Source organism: Catharus ustulatus, chromosome 2 (assembly GCF_009819885.2).
Source record: "Catharus ustulatus isolate bCatUst1 chromosome 2, bCatUst1.pri.v2, whole genome shotgun sequence".
In the NCBI taxonomy this organism is placed as follows: Eukaryota; Metazoa; Chordata; class Aves; order Passeriformes; family Turdidae; genus Catharus; species Catharus ustulatus.
The window spans coordinates 117,226,045-117,246,198 of record NC_046222.1 but is presented as its reverse complement, the minus strand read 5'-3'; the positions used below and the strand labels follow the sequence as shown (position 1 = coordinate 117,246,198).

The window sequence follows — 20,154 nt, the reverse complement described above, 5'->3', positions numbered from 1 at the left end:
CCAGAATTGCAGATCCATAGCACTGACAGCATTTCCAGACCTTCCCTAAATCATGCCAGGAAAGAGCTAAGGACAGCAGTAGAGACATCAGCAAAGGCCCTCCCACCACTTACACTTTTCCCAGTCTTGGCTATGCTTCAGGCCTGCCTCATTAACCACCAGCAGGTGACTTCAGCTTGTTAAATGTCATCTTTCTGTGAGCACAGGATAATTACACAAACCACTTCCTGGGACTACTTACACCACTGCTACCCATGAACAATGTTATGCACAAGGCCACTGATTCCATGAAGCAACCAGGGCAAGGGGCAGACAGAACCAGACAGGATCTCGACTGCTGTTTTGTGACACAAAGTGATATCCAAGACAGAAAATGCAGCATGAAACTGTCACCTCAACGGCCTTGGCAATCTACCCCTCAAAAACGATTCACTTAGAAGCTGTGAGCTGGTTTAAGAGCTGGTGCAACAGCTCCAAGCAGGTTCACTGAAGTGGCAGAGCTCAAAGCACAGCAGGAATGAAAATCCAGACCTGTCCTTTGCCCCCTCCACCTACGAATGAGCACTAAGACCTGGGATTTGTAATTCAGTGTGGCCTGTCATAACTGACTGCAGGCTATTTTCATGAACACATTGATCAATATGAGCAACAGTGAACACTGCACTGGATGAGGATTCACAAACTTGGAAGGCCTCAGACACACAGCTTTAACAAGGTTCATAGGGCAACTTTTGGCTGCCACAGCCTCAGCAGCATCCTGCTTGTACAAGCTGCCTTTCCTGTACTCAATCCTCACACCAAACTAGCAGTAACCAAGTCTTTCTGGTAACCCCATTGCTCTCTCAACTTCTATGAACTCCACACTAGGACAACAATCCAAATCCCTCCCACCCCTGTCACCACAGTCAAATAGTTCCAAGACCTCTCCTTATCTGCACAGGTCACACTGACCTCACTGGCAAACCAAGAGCAGAACTGACTACAACCTCCTGCCATATCCTCTGCCACTGTTGGCACGTGCACATTTATTGCCCAAAGACTGACTTCACTGCATATTTTGAAGGCCTCACACTACACAAAGCTTCACAGAAACAAATCAGTAATAATTTTTTACCATTTAACTTCACAGTCTTTTTCTTCACAATTTAGGACATCTTGCCCACCTCTTCCCAAGTCTTTCCTCATTTACTGTGGGAAAAACGTTGCTGCCCAGTATGCCAAGAACTACTGAAATATAAACTTCCACCTCTGTGGGAACACACTCGGTGCTTCTCATTTACCCCAGTAGCTTCTGTGTCTCAAGGCTCATCTCTGCCCTTTCCCCAGCCTAACTTCCATCTCGAGGTAAATGGTTTCCTCCAACCTGTAGGAACAATCTTCCTAAGGACCAGACTCCCTCCTTGGGTTTTCACTCAGTGCCCAGTACTGCCTTACACCAGCCCTTTGCAAGCCCCAGTGCAGAGCATTGCTCACAGCCCTGCGCTCCTGTGGGTTTGGCTGCCAGATGATTCCTCTGCCAGGGACAAACCTCAGCTAAAGCACCAAGTGCAAACCTTCACACTCAAAGCTGGAGTTCCAGACCCCACCAGCTACCTGCACAGCACACATTTCCCTTGGTGGATCCATCTCCTAACTGTGGTTCTAGTATTTCTGCAGATACACAGGGGAGGGAAAACTGCCTTTGGAAGGTATTGAAGTGCATGTTGCACATCCAGGGACATCGCATGACAACACAAAGCCCTGCATGATGAGGTTGAGAATTAATGCAAGTCTAAAGCAGGTAAATTTAGTGTGGTCCACAGTCAGTGTGCTCCAGGCAGATGCTCCAGCAAGCTATCCTGGGAATCAGTCATCTCCCTCCTTTCCATTATTGTCCAAGGCCCATATACCACTGGGTTGGTGGTGTAGATTTCATTTCCCATATGGATCCCAGGATTGCAGGGGGACATCACAGCTTTACCAGCCCTTATCCCATGCCATTCACCTGCATCGTACTTTCATGGATCAGAGATCCCAGCCATTACTTCCCCCCCTCCCCAACCCTCTTCCTCACTCAAAATTTCTTGTCATTTCAGCACCAAACTTGAAACCCAGGCTCTTTCTAAATCACTTCTCTCAAATGAAACAAATTTTTCAGAGAAGTGAGAAACAGCTGAATCTATTCCTTGCACTCAATTCCCTTGGGTATTTCACCTCATTTCGGCTTTTCACTACCTAGGAACAACGAACAGGTGTGATGTCAAAACTTAAAGCTCTCTACGAGGCACTCCTGTGAAACTCAGAGGGACAACTGTGAGATAAAGTCCTGAGCTGAGTCTGGGGCTGAGGAACCAAGCCTAACTCCACAAGGTTTCATTAGGTTGTCACAGCCAAACTTGGTTCCCCTCATGAACAAACCCAGGTGGTTTTCTCCTGTCTGTCCCACCTCTGCCCTGCTGGCACCTCAGGTATTGACAGTGACCCTGCACCGTGGGGCACAGGCCAGTTCAGTTCTCTCAGCTACAGCCCTGAGCCTGGCTGCCACCTGTCACCACACTGACGTGTGCCACACTAGAGTCACCTGCTTCCAGAGCTGCACGTGAATGAGACTGCTGGGGCTACAGAGCTCATAAACCAGGAGTGACGCTTCACAAATGAGTAGACTGTGCAGTTCAACTTTTTTATTTTAATAAAATCAAGAATATGCACAGCACATGCAGTGCTAGCATCTAAACTAATACAATAAGCAATTCTAAACCTACAGTGACTTGAAATTCAATTTTCACATTCAGCAAGTTTAAATCCATTCTTGCATATTGGTTTGAATCCTTGTATCTGAACTGAAAATATTGCTGGCTGATAAAACTTGCTAAAATGCACAAGTCACTGATTATGCCAATACAACAAAGATAACCACATGTTTGAGGATTGCAATGTGCCAGACATTCACTGAAAAAAAAAAAAAAAAACACACAACTAAACAAAACTCACGCAACAAACATCTGAGAATCTGGACACTTCACATCAGTGTTTAGAAGTGTTTCATAAATATCTTAAGACAAGTGTATCAAAACCTTGGCATGTTTAATTTTAAGTTGCCAATTTTTGTTTTACTATCAGAAAGTTATGGCTATACTGCCAATGCCGGGTCTGCTTAATTTGACTTAAGAGTTTAATATGACTTAAACATTAAAAGCTCACACTACCCCGAAATATATAATTTCACGCATACGGTGACATTCAACATTCAAGTGCCAGTGTTTTTGTACTGTCTTTTGGTCAAGTTTCTTTAAACTTTCAAAGAATCACTTTTAGGCTTACAAAAATAAATATTTGTCAAAAATGTTCAATAAATATTACACAAAACTAGCAGCAAAAAGTATCTAGAAATCTGTCGTGTGCAAATAGTTTTCTTCCCAGCTATCATTCCCATGGTCCCAAATAAGTTTTAGAATCTATTTCCTTCTCCTTAAACAAGCTGCGTTCAATCTCCAAGAGACAAAATAAGATTGGAAGTTAAGGACACGCACACAAGACATATATAAAATTCTCTGAATGTGCAATAAAAGAAGTATTTTGTAAAAAGTTATGGGCAAAATGTACAAGGGCCTAAACCTAGACTTGAAATAGCACCATAACAAATGACCTCAATACTGTCAAGTGCACCTACTTAATAAAAGTTTTAGAACAAGGCACAATACACTTGAAAAAATCTATTGCACTTTAGGAGATTTTTGCCATTTTCCTATGCCACTGTAGATTAGTTGTTAAATGCTCTGGCCGCAAAGTTAGCACAGAAATTCCAAGTGGCAGAGGCATTTTTCTGGTGGACAATACTTATCTTTGGCCAGATTTAGCATAACAGACTATAAATACAATGGAAACCTATGCAACTAAAACTGACTAAAACTGCACTTTAATAGCAGAATTGAAACCTTGTGCAGTTTATGTACATTTCCAACCTCTGTGATCTCAGGTTTGTTTGTTACTCTTCTGGAGCCATTTTACAAAGTCTACAGTAAGCCAGTTTAACATCTCCACGCAGCTTGAACAGAGTAATGTGAATCTGCATTAAAATAAAGCCTGCTGCATAATTCTTCCTGTTCATACCCTCTTGACCAAAAAACATCAACACTAGCATGCGTTATTAGACCAAAAATTCAGTCAGGCCCTTAGGGAGGACCAATCACTGCCATGGTCAGCCATTCTACCATTTCAATTTCATATGGCAGGCATTTTTAAAAAGTCTAAATAGATGAATTCTCCTAAAAACTATTTCAAGTTATCAGACCTTTAAACGTTCCCTGTAATGTTCTGCCCACATTTGGCTAGCTCACATTAATGATCTGCCTAAATATTGAAAAAGGAATTGCTGTATTTACTTGCATTAACTTCAAAAACAGTGCTTTTAATGTATGCATGTATCCATACATCATCTCATCATGACTGGAATGGCTTATTAAAGGCTATCAGGTTCTAAGTACCTATCCAGGATAGAGTGAGCAAATCAGAACTTTAACTTAGTACAGTTTTGCCACATTAGAAACTAATTGCATTGATATGCTTCAAGATGTTTTATTTTTCAAATCTGCAGATACCAAAAGCCCTAATGCAGGCTACCGCATAAGTTTTTCTTTGTAATATTATGGATGAATCAGTGATTCCTGTTTAAGTTGTATCACACCTGTGTGCCAAGGTTTGATTTTAGCCCAAGTTCAGTAATTTTTATTTTGTCAAAACAATTGATATCTTGAGCATTACTGAGCCAACAGGACATCAAAATAAAAGTTGTCTAAAGTTAAAGGCACAGTACATTAACAAACAAATGATCCTCAGTCACAAAATTATAAATGCAGTTTCTGGGTGGGGATGGGTGGGAGGGGAGTTAATCCTGACTACAGCAATAAGAGTCTTCAAAACCACCTTCGAGATAGGGCTACTTGTTCCTTTATTTCCATCTTGTGACCTTGAGCTCCCTTAAAAAAAATTTCAGTGGAGAATCACAGCTGGTAATGTACTGCGAGTTCTTGAAGCTACACAAGGTATAGTCTGGCTAAGTTACATGTGGTTTCCATATTAGCTTGTTTGGTGGGGTATCTGCTGCAAGCAGATCAGTTGCCCCACCAGTCCACCCCCTGGGAGTTATAGTTTCCTCCATATCCATCACTGTTGTAGAAGCCTCCATAACCACCACCTAAGAAAGGCAAGAGAAAGTGATGCTTAATTAACTCTAAGGATTTGCACCTTTACAACCAAGAAAACAACCCAGGTATCTGCTGTCTATTAAAGAACCCCACCCAGCAGCACTGTCAAATGCACAACATTAAACTAATACTGGGAAGGCAGGTTACGTCAAACCATCAGTGAGGTAACCTGCACTGGCCTAGATCCAAGCAGGATGCTGAGACTGCATGACAAGCACCAGATATCTCTTACTCAAATTACATCCAGTTTCACCCCAGCAAGTGTTCAAGAGTACCTGCCCAGCCCCTCTCACCTCCGAAGCCTCTGCTGCCGCTCCCGCCGCTGCGGCTGCTGGTTGACCGGCTGCTGCTGGAGCTGCTGCTGCCGAAGCCGCTGCTCGTCCGGTAGTCCCTGGCTCCGAAGCCTCCGCTGAACCGACTGCTGCAGAGGGCAAGAGGCAAACACTGGAGTCAAACTGGGGCATTTTCAGCACTGCACACATTGAGATTCATGTGCTCTGACTCTGGGTACCAACTACAGTGGCCAACAGCCACTGCTGAGGTGAGCACACTTTGTAAAATATCCCAAGACTACCTGGGAAGATTTTACTCAGTGAAATCTCAGTCTCCACAAGATTTCCAACCCTTAGTGTTTAAGCAATGCATTTATGACTATCTCTCACAATGTACAAGATGACTACTTTACATGCATACTGCTAGGAAAACAAAATCTCACACCAAACCCAATGATCATGGTAAACTACATTCAGAGAAAGTGTTCTCTCATCCTACCCTTGTAAGCCAGCAAACAAACTGTTTTAGGTTTCCACAGTAAAACTATTTTACAAGCAGTTTCACATCTGCATTCTCTCCTTGTTTTGTCAGGAGGCATTGCATTATCTTCTCCTAAACATCAAAACAGCTGCTTAAGGTACATCTCTGGCACAGGGAGGTATGCATTTGTGTGTTTATAGCTGCTTTTACAGCTCTAAAATGGCTTTTGATAACATAATTCTATCTCAGCTGTATCTAGCTGCTTCCTCAAGAGGAAAGAGGTCTTATGTGTTAACTGCCTTATGAATAGATAGAACAAAATCAAATAGAGAGTCACCTTTGCAGACACCAAGCTCAGCTTATACTGCACTTGTCATCCTCTAACTGTATTTTCAGACTGAGAGAACAAGTCACAGAACTGTCTCTTTACAGACTCAGTATAAATCTCCAGCCACAGCTGTAGCTCTTACCTCTTAGATCGCCCACGGCTGCCTCCTCCTTTGTGATGCTGTTCATAGGCCATGTTCTCCAGCCAAGATGGTACTTCTTGCTTAGCCTCCACAAGGAGATCAAGCAAGTCCTTTGTAATATTTATGTTCCTCTCATTGAAGAATGAAGTGGCAAGACCTGAAAGAGATATTCAGTTTTGGCTACACATAACCCAAGTACACCACAACACTTAAATCCATTCCAGCTCCTTACAGCCAAGCCTGATAACACTACAATTACTTAAGAGAAAGCTGTTTGAGACCATTACTCTACCACAGCTTATCACACAATCACGTTTACTGACAGACACCAGACTTACATATAGTAAAAGACACTTCTGATGGCACTAAGAACACTACTCAAAGGAACTGGTAAACTTTCCACAGCAACCAGATAGCAGTGACCAACTTTTGATCACAGAGGGCAGCTCACAGGCTTCTCTGAAGTACTTCTTTGAAATTTATTACTCAGCCAATACAACTGACAACTCAGGTATGAAATGCTGTCTGTGAAAACCCTAGGTAGGTTCAACTTACCAAGGTTTCCTACACGGCCTGTGCGACCAATACGATGTACGTACTCCTCAATGTCACTTGGCAAGTCGAAGTTTATGACATGCTTTACATTTGAGATATCCAATCCTCTTGCTGCTACCTAGTGGTTAAAGGATTCAATCAAATCTTAGTAAAACTCCACAGACAAAGAAATCGGCTCACATGCTGAGTTTTACAGATTTCACTTACTGCTGTGGCAACAAGAATGGGGCTCTTGCCAGAGCGGAACTGGTGCAGTGCTTCCTCTCTGTCCCTCTGGGAGCGATCTCCGTGGATACTTGTGCAGGCATAGCCTTCGTGGTACAGGAAGTCCTCAAGAGCATCTGCCCCCTTTTTAGTTTCCACGAACACCAGAGTCAAGGAATCTTTACCTAATAAAAATGAAACCCAGGTTAGCAGAAAGAAAGCTGCACAAACAAATACAGGCTGCATGACCTGGTAATAGGCAGCTTCAATTCTCTGCCTATTTATTCTAAAACAACATCACTAGGGATTCTCCCTCCCATTTTTTAATAACAGACATGCTCACATCAACTTGACACTGGCATTTAGCCAGTGCAATACATTCACTGCATGTCAACAAAATACCCTTTCATTCACCTGATCAACAAATTCTTATTGCTTGAGTCATTAGATTTATCTCTTCTGAATTTTGCCTCATTTGTTTATCTGCAGCTGCTCTTTACCTGTGGCATTTAGCAGGTCAAGCAGGAACGATCGTTTGTCTGGCTCTTCCACCCATACTACTTTCTGTGTGATGTTCTCAGATGTAGAACCTACTCTGCCAACAGCCAGAAAGATGTATTCATCAAGGAAGTCACGTGCAAGCATCTAAAAAACAGGAGAAAAAAAAAAAATCACAATTGAGTCATAATTTTTCCTTTCTTCCAAAGACAAAACTTCTTTGGCCTTATGAGCTTTTCAAGTACTTAAACTCTTGTTAATTATAATTACCTGGATTTCCTTGGGGAAAGTAGCACTGAACATCATGGTGTGACGAACCCCCTTTGGTGGCATAGTATCTTGTTCAACAATTCGACGAATTTGAGGTTCAAACCCCATATCAAGCATTCTGTCAGCTTCATCAAGGACTAAGTACCTAAACAGCAGTAAGAAAACCATCTTCAGAACATCTTTCTGTAAGCTGTGCTCTGGTGTCTGCATTGGGTTACAAGTTCTCAACTAGATGTTTAGACAGCCCAAAAGCTACAATCTGACATCCTTAACTGTATCCCACTTTAAGTCATTTGTACATGTAGGAGCAACACTTTACTTACTTGCAGAAATCCAGTCCAATCTTTCCCCTCTCCATCATATCAACCAGTCGTCCTGGAGTTGCTACAAGCAAGTGACATCCACGCTCTAAGTCACGGATCTGCTGGCCAATGTCTGCACCTCCATATACAACGCAGGGGCGAACTCTGGAGCGGTACGCAAACTGTAAACAAAAGTAAGTTAGCGCCAAGAAAAATTTACTTGAGTTTTGTTATAATAGTAATAAACTGTTAGATATACCTTTCTGGCTTCCTCATAGATCTGCACAGCCAATTCTCTGGTGGGAGCCAAGACCAGTGAGATTGGATATTGCTTACGGCGCCCATACCTCCCATTCTCCTGAAGAGAAAAAACAAAAAAAACACCTTGGCATGAACATCCGAAACAAAGGGAAAGAAAAAAGCTACTACAGGCAATATTTAAGACAGGTCACCAAGTTTAAGAAAGACAAAGCATGGCTGAGAGCCAATTTGAGCACTTCCCCTGAAGACAGCCCTATCACAGTGCCCAAGGTTCAGCTGTGAGTTACTGTGGCAACAGCTGCACAATCCTGGTCTCTACAACAAGCACTGTGATCCCAAACTTCAGCAGCAGAGAAGTACCAGCCATAGAACTACTTCCTATTCTGAAACTACTACAACACAGATGTGTGACCAAGTACCTTTTTGTAGTAAGGAAGTGTCTTTTAAGCTTATGCAACAACAAAACCACTCATTTAAAAAAACATTTGGACAGTTACGTACACAACTCTTCAGTAGGAAAACAAGCAATCCACAGCCTGGATTTTTTAAGGGAAACATCTGAAGTGTTCAAGAATTTGAGATGCTTGCCTATCATACCCAAAATGATGACAACATTTAGGACCAGCTGTTGTGTTCAGTAGGATACATCAGCTCATGTGGGGAGGGGAAAAAACCCCAAACCTATGACATTGGTATTGACCACCCATACCAGGACTGGATATTTGAATACTTGCCTTCATTGCTCTCAAGGCATCACCAGGGCCATCTGCATATATCTGGCTCAGTATTGGTAGAAGAAATGCAGCTGTTTTTCCAGACCCTAGTAGAACACAAGCCAGTATTATTACAAGTTACTATGAACTACAGCACTAATCCTGTATCAACAGCACATTCTATTGGAATATGACTGCTACTTGTGGCACTGGAGCACCCTCAGCACCCCAAAACCTTGAAGAGAATGTGGCTTAAGACATGACATGTCTCAAGACAACCACAGTAAAACTAGTCAAATCGCATCTAAAGCACAGGCAAGACTAAAGCTAATTAGCTTCCAACACACAACTATTTCAGTACATTCTGAACAGGAGGTTCTACCTCTTACCTGAAGTAATACAAGACCCCACTTCTACTGAAACTAAGCAGCAAAGAGTAACTTACCTGTCTGAGCACAAGCCATTAAGTCTCTCTTTTCCTTAATAATAGGTATTGCATGTTTCTGGACTGGAGTAGGACGGGTATAGCGTGTGAGTTCAATGTTTCCCATTATAATTTCTCCCATGTCAACATCGCTGAACTGTAAGATATTTAAAAGGAGCAGGATCAGAATCCTTCCCTTCAACCATCATGTAACACAACATTCGGTTTAACAAGTCATTTTCAAGGTAGCTCTTGCTTCAGCCCTTCATATAGACCTTGCCTATAAAGTTTATAGAGTCACACAGATACTTAATCCAGTTTTCTAAGCAATTCTTAAAAAGCCATCCAAGCCTGAAGTGCAGACTGCACTAGCACACACACTGTGATCAGCCTAACACTGCCTATGCCTTAACAGAAGCTCTCAAATCAGCACTTTCAAAGCACTTCCACTTCTTCACACGTTCACTGTTTAAGGACACATTACAGTTAAAAAGTTAAGCTATGAGTGTTAACTGAAAAAGCTTACACAATTTCTTCCCTATCTTAGTTCATCATATGCAACCCTCTTCTGCAAAACAGCTTAGCTGTAGGAAGGGAAGACAGTATTTCCTTTCCTCTCTAAACCCCAGACACCAAGACATTCAGCTACCCATGCAAAATAGTCACTGTTAGAGATATTTACAAAATAGACTTTGAAAAAACTTACACTTTCAATATGTGGAGGACAGTTGCTGCCTGTTGCTTCAACAGGAATATCATCGTATTTCTCGAAGTTGATGCCAGTATTGCTTCCTGAAAAGAGTTCCCTAAAAACAGAAGAAGAAAGTATTTTTACTTGTTGGAATTATCAAATGAATCTCCCCATGAATCAGTACTATTCCATGACTTACTGTTCCAGTCGTTCACTTGGGGGGAGAGGCTTTGACCAGTCATCCTCATCTGATTTGTCACACCAGCGGCTGTTCCCACCACGGTCAAACCTGCCGAAGCCACTCCGGTCATAGTCCCCACCTCTGCCACGCTCTTCATATCTAAATACAGAACAAGAATCAGACCACCCTTCCCAGGCAACAGGGGCTACTCACATGCACCATCAAAGTCATAACAATGTACGCTCTATGTATTACACACACAAGTGTGGAACAATTCAAAATCATCAGCTTATCTACAGATGCTTCTTGACCTAAGAACAGAAATTAGTCCTGGCCATCAGACCAGGTCAGATTTTTCTGTGTCAGACAGGAGAGAGGTTGTCACAATTTCAGAGCTCAGTTTAGCTCAACATAGTGAACTTTGTATCACTGGTTTTATTTGATTAAGCATAACAAATGTAAACAGCCACCTGCCAGTGGAGCTGCAAACCAAGTTGCTCAGTCTTTGCCATTTCTTTGTAGGGAGTTCTGTTTAAACCTCCTAAGCAGCATTATTTTGCATTACCCCCACCCTTTGCTCTGCCTCATTCTGCACAGGTTTCCCATGTGCAGACAAAACCCTCCAGCAGTGTTGCAATTTGTTCCTTAATTCCCCCACCACACATGTGACCAAATACCTCCATTATGTCATATAATTATTTCATAAAGAGGGAGCTCACCTGTATTACTGACTTGGAAAGAAGGTGGAAGAAGTCCTTACCTCAACTGTTTAGTTTTTGGCCTGGTAAATCATGTTTGAGAAAAGTCTGGATACAGGACTACGTCAGCTTTACTAAGTAGTCGGTAAAGGTCACTCTCACCACACTTGTGCATACAACGCATGATGTGTGTAAGACTGATCAAGTAAGGCAGAGAACCTGCAAGAGTCTCACCCAGTTTTATTAACTACACTTTTTAAACAAGAAAAAAAAAATGAAATAAAAAAAATCCATAGTGATGTACTGTGTATGCTTCCAACAGCTCTTCACGGTTCTCCTGGAAAGAGCCACCCACCTAGCACTTCTCTGGTGAATGCTGAAGTTACTACAGCCAGTTACTACAGCTGCAGTGAGTGGTTGGTGGCACACTACAGGGCACATTTTTCAACACATGCAAGATGCCCATCCCTGAAATCATGTAGCTTTAAAGGCAAGGTTCTCTCCCTTTCTCCTCCCCTCCCAGGCTCCTCCTGTCTCTTGTTGCTCACACTGGGACCTCTAATTTTAACATGAAGATTACAGGTGCAGTGCTAGAGCTCAGGCAGATTTCATGTGCACCACCCAGACAAACAAGGACTTGCCTCCCTCCTCGGGATCCAGTCCCGCGGTCGAAGAAGCTGGATTTGGCGTCACGGTCGGAGCGCGCACCGAAGCTGCTGTAGGCATCCTTGTCTCGTCTGGAGCTCCAGCCACCACTGTCAAAACCTAGCAGAGAAAGGGATTTCAGCCATCCATTGCACAATACAGATTTTTACAAGAAAAAACACTTCTGTCCAGGAAGTGTCCACTGAGAGGTCTACAGGACTGAACTCCCTCACAAATAGAAGATGTATTAATGTTTTAGGACTTGCTCAGCAAGGGACTGAGCACTTCCCACCACCCATCAGAACTGAAATTTCTCCTGCATGTACAAGTATGTTGGGCTTCTTTAAAGAACATGCACTTGCCTTAGTGCAAGTATTTCAGGAAAGATGGGTATCAGAAGAAACTTGAAGATGCTATGTGTTGCCAATGTCATCTCTCCAACACAAATCCTTGACTACACACTTAACTTTTGGAGGTTGACAAGGGCTCTCAGATCAATAAATGGCATCAGAAATCCAAACACAGGTTGGAATGTTTTATCATACTGCAAGTACACAAAGCAACAGGATCTGCACATACCAGAAGTAAAAGCACCATACACAAAGGTATATAAAACTCTTCACAAAAAATTAACCACACTGAATTTTTCCACAGCACTTTTACCTCTGGCTAACATAGGTGCCTCCTTACGTATGTTAAGTCAGAATAATACAAAGTACCTCAGGCTTGCCAATACCAGAGTAAAAAACCTCACTTTTCTTCTGCTACCAGAGCTTGTGAGGCAGCAGAAATGTGAAGCTTTGAACACCGCTCTGGTAGTGGACTAAGAAATTATAAATTCTCTTTCAGAAGTCCAACCTCTCCAAGTCTGTGTAACACTTTCAACCGCAGCTATGAGATTCCATCAGAGTGTAAGTTAAACAACGAAACAGATAAACAAATAATATCACCCTTGTGAGCATGCTTTGCCAGCTCCACAGCACAAAACCAGTCCAGACCTATTCATGAGACAATAAACACAACCACAGAATAAATTCATTCCAAAGAAAGGGGTTGTTCTAGGCCCAGTCTCTCTGAAAAGGTTTTGCTACCAGAATAACCCTACCTTTCTGGATGTTCTCTAAAAAAGTGCCATTCACCTTGCCTCTGATTTCTTTTTTTTTTAATTAAGAAATTCTAGTACCCAGAATCCAGAAATGTACTGTGTACAGAAATGTGTACTTTAAAAAATACAGTGGTAACTGTAATTCTTTTGTCTGGATAACTAAGACAGCAAAAATAATCCATCCATGAAATTTTTTAGCACAAAAGATCATGGAATGTGCTCCAAAGTACTTTAAAAAGCAACATTAGTCCTTAAAGTTATTAGCTTCAGGAAAGTTATTTTGCCTTCTTTAAAAGATAGCTAAATACAGACTTTATTATGAGTAACTTTCAGGTTACACTACAACTATTGGGATATGCTGTGCTGCCAAGGGATCCAACAGCAGGGGTACTGACAGAGCCATCCACAGGGATACATATAGTTTCTTAACAGTCAAAAAACTGAGCTGGCACTATCTTCAAGATCTTCTACCAAGCCCAGGAAGCTCAGAGTCAGAATTTTATACTTTAAATAACCTACAAAGTAACCTCATTCACCTAGCTCATTACAGCACTGATTTCTGAAGCTGGTACCTTGTCACAATTTTAAGGTAGCACAGCAACTTCTACAAAGACAGATGTACACATTCTGCTTCACCAATTCACCTTTCAGTCTGGCATTCCTACTCTGACTTTATTTGTGGAACAGCACAGAACATAGGTCCAGGCCCATACAAGTCAATTCTAAGTAAAGGACAGGCACAATAATCAGAATTTCAGACATCAAATGGCAAATTAAAAATGGAAGTAAATGCCCTGAGAAAACCGGTAACACACCGGTGAAGAGAATGATTACAATGCTGTGCAAAGACTACCAGGAAATTCCTTAAAATGTCAAGGCTTTGGAGTTTTTCTGCAAGTAAAAACCTGTAGAGATTCCATCCAGCGTATCTTCCACACAGCAGGGATAAGAATTCACTCAGTTCCAGAGTAGTTCTGTACTACTTAGACCGATTAACAGTGTTACAGTTGCCAATGCATCTCCCTCAACCAGAATTTGAATTCCCATGTTGTAACACTAACACAAATCACAGCCAGCTCACTTGAAAACCTGCTGCATGCAGCGTATCATTTTTTAAAAACGGGAAAAATAGAATCATAGATTATCTTAGGGTGGGTAAGACCTTTAAGGTGTGTTCTTAACATTTACTTCTTGATCTATAAATCAATTACAGTTTAAATGTCCAGAAGTTGCTTCCAGAAAAATTAAGAAGAAACTCGCATGACAACAAGCTTTAGTATTACCAAATTGAGCTCATGGAAGCAAAACATTTCAGGCCAGGCAGCCTGGCATTCTGAGTTCCCACAGCTGACAAACAGAACTGCCATTAGGTAACCTAAGGATATTATTTTTTTGCAGGCTGTTATTTCCTGCAGTTCTGTACTGCCCTACTCCCCATTTAAAAAGCCAGTGGATTAGCATCAGTGGGACAGATTTTTTCCCCATCAGGTTACCACACTCGTAAGGTTGCATCAAGAGTTTGTTGTGTGCTTAAACACTACCGTGGCAAGGTTGCTTCCTCTTGTCTAAGCTTTGAAAAACCTGCCATTAAAAATTCCAAGGAGCAGCCAAAATTCAGAATAGTTTCAATGCAGCTGAAGAAATCGCTGAGTTATGTAAAAAGAAGCAAACATAACTTTAGTGTAAGTACAACTGTAGAACAGACTCCAAATCATCCTACAAGAGAGCTCAGTTTTACAAGCCCAAACTCATGATGCCTCCAGCAGGGTCCTGAAATGGAACTTTTCCATGCAACAATTCTGAATCTTGCCATAGGGAATCAGAAGAGGCCAGTGGTATAGCACTCAGCCAGGCAATTCTTGAACGTCAGGTTTACCAAGGAAAGTTGGCAGCCAAAGTTCTATTAACTGAACAAGCCACAGGTCAGATTATGGTCTCATGATCTATTTACCTTTTTGCAAGGTAAAGTTCAAGTCCCCAGAAAAGCCCCATGTAATCACCCCCACACTCCCATATCTGAACTCTGGTCTTGAACACAGCAAAGTACAATGTCAGTCCTACACATAATAGGTCACAACAGAGCTCAAGGTTACTGCATCTTTTACCTACAAAACTCAGGTACCTAAACACCACACAAGAAGAAATCTATGAACAGTAAGTGTTCATGACCACCTTAAAGCCGTTTCCTGCTTTAGAGAAGCTTACACATTGCTCAGATTTGGCAAAGCACTTTCTTGCAGGACTGCTCGTATTCGAGGTCAGTGTGACTGGGAACAAGAGCACTGAACTGGCTGCCAACCAGTCTCTCTCCTAAAACATGCAGCTCTGGTACCATGCTCATCACTTGGTACTTCAGGCTGTAGTTCTTTAAAAACAAAACAAAACAAAAAACAAACCCAAAAAGCAACAACAAAACAAAAAACAAAACAACCCTGAACACCCAGAAAACGCACAAGCTTGGACACATATGAAGGCAGGACGAAAACAGACTAATCTTTCTTCAAATGGCTTAAGACTACAATGGAGCATTTTTCATCTAGTCAGATTTAAAGTGACATAGCTCCAGAAGCACTGTGAGATACATTATATTTAAGTGTTGCCCTCCCATTCACTCATAATGGAAGCCATTCTCTTGCAGTATTGGAAACAATCTGTGGAAGTTTCCTGCTTTAGAAACAGATGAAATCCAAGTCCTCCCATGCCACAAAACCCCAATTATTTACGTTGCAGCACTGCAAGAAGTGTTTTAGCTGCTGCACTCTGGTATACTTCAATAGGTGTCAAAGGAAATGTTTCTCTCATATCCACCCAAGTCACCAGACATGACAACACGTGCTGCAGCACCTGTCTGCCCCCTTGGGATCTTGCACAGAAAGGTCATGATTTACTTCACTGAAGCATTCCAAGAAACTTTTCTTCTGTATTATGTTTTGTTTAGAGATTCAAATGGAAGATGGAAGGGCTGTGTCTCAGCATAAACCCCTGTGTAAACATGTGACCAAAATAGGTCACGTACTTCATGTTTGCTTCACCAACTGCCTGCATTTCCTTCTGCAATTACTCCAAGGGGCTTCCACAAAAACTGCAGGAAGCTGAACACAGACAACATATCTTTGTGTAAAACATGCATTTACAAAGAGAAACTGTTCTGTTTGACCATATTAAACAACTGATAGCTGTAACTTCCACAACACAATCATGAGCAGAAAAACTAGCACCCACAAAATCCAATCAGACCAACATTCAAGATTACATGGCAAGTTAAGACGGGAGACTCCACCTTGCTTCAGTCACAGCTAATTGTTACACAGACATGAGAGGTCAGATACTGAACTTGAACTCAGGCTATAAGTCAGTGAAAGTATCTAGAAGAGCACACTAAAAGCAGAAGATAAAGCTGCCATGTTTTGCACAGGACCAAGCAGTCTATGTAACTGCCTTCAGCAATACTGTCAGTCTCTGCAGTCTGCTCCAAGAGATGCAAGAACCAGTTAAGTGTTGCCACTGTGTTTCTGATACATACCCTGTTTTGAAGCTTCCCTGTTCCGCAAGTGAGGAGGAATGTATCGGCCTTCTAAAGGACAAAAGAAAGGCAGAGTGTTATGGCCCGTGGTGTCAGCACATCTTGAAATGCTCGTCTTGACAACAACAGATTCTGCTTAGTAAAAACATCTGCCTTTAAGGCCTCTTGTAGCATTTTGAACAAGAATCCTTTAAGCCAGCATCCTCGGTAGCACGCTTTCAGTTGAAGTTTAAAGTTCTTGCATACCCATTTAGGCACAGATGTCTTGTGTGCCTCTGACCAAATCACACACCCATTTATGGGTGTTACAGTGTCCACGACAGAAGCCTGTCTTCCTAGAACCCACTAAGGCTTAAGCTGGTGCCAGATACTTGAGCTCAAAATATTTACTGTGACATTCAAGTACTGGCACTCACCGTATTACTACCAGTATTTTTCCTTCCTCTTAATTTCACCCATCCCCATCCATTCAGCTCAGATCAAACCAGAAGCCACACCTAATTGCCTCTGAATAGCATTTCTGTTTACAGTCCAGAAACATCTGTCCGATAAAGCAACATGAATGAGAACATACTAGCCACAGGCTGAATGTGAATTCCTGGAAGATTCCCCCCTCTTAACACACTTAAGCCTTGCATATCAGTATCACTTTCTATTCAATGAACTGAGATCAGCAGAGATAACATTCCTACTCTACCTGGACACTTTAAAAGGACAAATCATGACATTGCTACAATCAGCAGCCTCAGATGAGAGGCAACTGAAAATCTGGGACAGAACTGGAACACTAAGTTCTCCCCAGCTAATTAAGTGCTTCAGAAATGTGCACACATACTGTACACCACTACAAAATTAAGTGGTTCTATCTAAAACACACTTGTTTTCAAAGCAAGCTTAACTGGCAACCTCCCATTTCCTCATCAGCCTCTGTAAACTTTGGCTTTAGAAATTGCTTTTCACAGCTGCAAACCCCCAATTTCCAAAGCTGTGTTTGTAAGCTTGAGAATTTGCATGTACTTACTGCTTGTAGAGCTTCCTTCACTCTGAGAGTCTGAGGAATTCAAGTCTAGACCAGAAAACTAGAAGAAAGAAGACAAGTATTAACATGTTTTACCATGAATTTATGCTAAGATATAAAAAAAAAACCATTTTCACTTATTAGAAACAAGCTAATGCAAAAACTTTTTTTTTTAATATCGTGCCAAATTAGGTCTCCTATTATTACTCACGTTGTTATCATCTTTAATATTTCTATACCCACCAATAAACACACACCCACACGGGCTGCAAGGCCAGCAGAGTACCTCACACCCACCAAATCACTACCACAGACTTCTGCTTCGCACTTAACGTGCAGGATAAAGAGGCACTTTAAACAGACCGAGTACCAGCGCACTCCAATGCATTCGGATTTGGGTCACAATTTTTTTTTCTACAGGAACTTCAGCACAAGTAATGCCAATTCAGTTGGGCACTTGACTTGAAGAGACTCAAAATATTTTTAACTGCATTAACACAACTAAAACAGTACAGTCTTCACATCTGAGGCAACTACTGCTCGCAAAACATTAGGTGATGTCTGCTGAAATCTTCAGCAAACATAATTTTTGGTTTGTTTTTCCAAAATGCTCATAGCCTTTCGTCTCACAATAAGGTTTTCCAAAAGATGTTCAGCTCACGCAGTGCTGGTGTGCCGCTCAGAGGTTTTAAGTCAAACACCGTATGGACTCATTTCAGCAGAAGGCTGTGGGAAACCCATAAAGCCTAAGAACCAACTCGTTACAGTTGTCCTGCGTGGCAGGATTACAAACTTGTATCAGAAAAATAAGGCATGTTTAAATACAAATTAATTTTATGTAGTGCATTGTGCAGAAGTGCTTGCCAACACGAGCTGAATTAATCCAAAGCAAAAACTCCAACGCACTGTCCTTTCTGGCGCTCAGCTTCATGAGCTGCCGCCTGAAGACATTCAATTCTTTAAAAATTCTCCCACGGCTGACCTCGTAACATCCTCCTTCAAGCTACCACTTAAAACGTCATCTTTCTAGTTCATCGAAGCATCATCGCAGGGCTTAAGAATGGTTCTTATTTCTAACAGCAAACAAAAACAAAGGCTCCACTAGGTCAAGGCGGCTCTCCACAATCAGCTAGAAGCGATGGATCAATCTCCTCGCAGTGGATCCCCACGGTGGGGGCAACACTCGCCGGGAGCTGCCTCGGGCATCGGTGGCGCAGCCCCGGCGCCATCTCAGTGCGGCACTGCGGGCTGGATTCCCGGCGCAGCAGGAGCAGCTAATCCGGCTGCCGGCGCCCGTCACGTGTGGCGCGGGGGGGCCGCGGGGGAGAAGGGAGCGGGGAGGGAAGCACCGTCTCCATGACCTACTTCGCGGGAGCGGCCGAGGGCGAGCGCTGCCCGGCCGCGGTCCCGCTGCAGCAGATGGGGCTCTTCCTGCCCCCGCCGCCTTCCCCGCGGGTTAGATAACCATCGATCCCGCCCAGCACGGGGAAGGGAGGCGGGAGGATGTTGGAATGCAAAGGAAGAAAATATTTTAAAAATGGTGCGGACCAACACGAGTCCAGGCCCAACTGCGTCACCGGGGCCCGGCAGCACCGGAGCTCGAACAAAGGCGGCCGCCAGCGCCGCCTCCCCGGGGAAGGGGCGTCACACAAAGCGCCGTGTCGTGTGTGTCCCCCCCTTCCCCCGCCCCGCACAATGGCGGCCATTGACCGCCCCTTCCTCCTCCTCCCCCCCTGCTGCAGTTCCCCCTTGGACCGCCGGGGGCCGCTGCCGCTCCCGGCGCTCCCACACAAAGCGGGTCCGAGCGCGGCGCGGGGGCCATGGGGCCCGAGCGGCACCGGGGCCGGGCCGGGCGGCACTGGCGGTCCCGCACCCCCGCAACGCCGCCCGGGCCGCGGGGACAACGCACCCCCGCGGGGGGAGCCCGGCGCGGCGCGGGGCCGCCGCACGGCGTTAACTGCGCAACGACCGAGTGCGCCACAACAGGCCGCGCTGGGGGGGAGACGGGGGTTACCGCGGGGGGAACTGCGACACGGCTGCCGGGAAGCGAGGAGCGAAGCCCCACGCGAAGATTCCCGACCAACCCCGCCGCCCGCCCTGCCCCAAGAGCCTCCGCCGCGCGCCTCCTCCGGGTAACGGAGCGGCCTTTCCGCTTCTCGTCCCTCACCTGCTGGTCTAGACTGAGGGCATTTTCCACCGCCACATGACTCATAACGAGAGATCGGTCTCGGGCTCGTCCCGCTCCGCCTCGAGAAATGGGGATTCGCTGGGCCGGGAGGTCGCTGCCGTGGGTGTCACTGGTTCCGCCACGAATCGCTGCCCTGACTGAGCCCCCCCCGCCGCCGGCCCAGCCTTTATATAGGCCCCGCCCCCCGCGCGCCCGGCCGCGCGCGCTGACCTCAGCGCGCACGCGACCGCCCCCCCGCCCTCCCTTCCCGGCGCTATCGCGAGAATTCCGCGCAGTTCAGTGGCAGCGAGGGAAACCTTCCCGGAGGTGTCGCGAGACTTCGGGGCGCCGGGCCCGCGCGGATTCTCCGGCGGTACCGCGAGGTTTTCCCTCCCCCCGCTCCCGCCTGGCTCTGCTCGGGAGGAGAGCGGCGGCGAATTCTCGCGAGATCACGGCCCCCCCCACCAACACACAGCCTGCGCCGCGCTGTCCT

The 20,154-nt window shown here is 44.2% G+C and overlaps 1 protein-coding gene across 1 annotated transcript; it reads right to left on the bottom strand.

Annotated features, from left to right (window-relative positions):
• Positions 1-2,645: 2,645 nt before the first annotated feature.
• Positions 2,646-19,837, bottom strand: DDX3X (DEAD-box helicase 3 X-linked). The gene is made up of 17 exons (XM_033051082.2): positions 19,662-19,837; positions 17,498-17,555; positions 16,477-16,527; positions 11,845-11,968; positions 10,524-10,664; positions 10,340-10,439; positions 9,655-9,790; positions 9,231-9,316; positions 8,495-8,593; positions 8,257-8,417; positions 7,934-8,078; positions 7,666-7,810; positions 7,169-7,350; positions 6,962-7,079; positions 6,407-6,563; positions 5,477-5,604; positions 2,646-5,173 (listed from the first exon to the last, which is right to left on the bottom strand). The coding sequence occupies exons 1-17, from the start codon at positions 19,704-19,706 to the stop codon at positions 5,091-5,093; spliced, it is 1,959 nt and encodes a 652-aa protein (XP_032906973.1). The 5' UTR covers positions 19,707-19,837; the 3' UTR covers positions 2,646-5,090.
• Between the last annotated feature and the right edge of the window lie 317 nt (positions 19,838-20,154).

What these genes read in the sequence shown, in the direction of transcription:
- DDX3X (XM_033051082.2), bottom strand. Translation starts at nt 19,706, where the DNA reads ATGAGTCATGTGGCGGTGGAAAATGCCCTCAGTCTAGACCAGCAG. An exon ending in CAGGGAAGCTTCAAAACAGG is followed by an intron (nt 11,969 to 16,476) that starts GTATGTATCAGA and finishes TTTCTCTGCTAG; the next exon opens with GTTTTGACAGTGGTGGCTGG. An exon ending in CCAAGTGAACGACTGGAACA is followed by an intron (nt 10,440 to 10,523) that starts GTAAGTCATGGA and finishes TTCTGTTTTTAG; the next exon opens with GGAACTCTTTTCAGGAAGCA.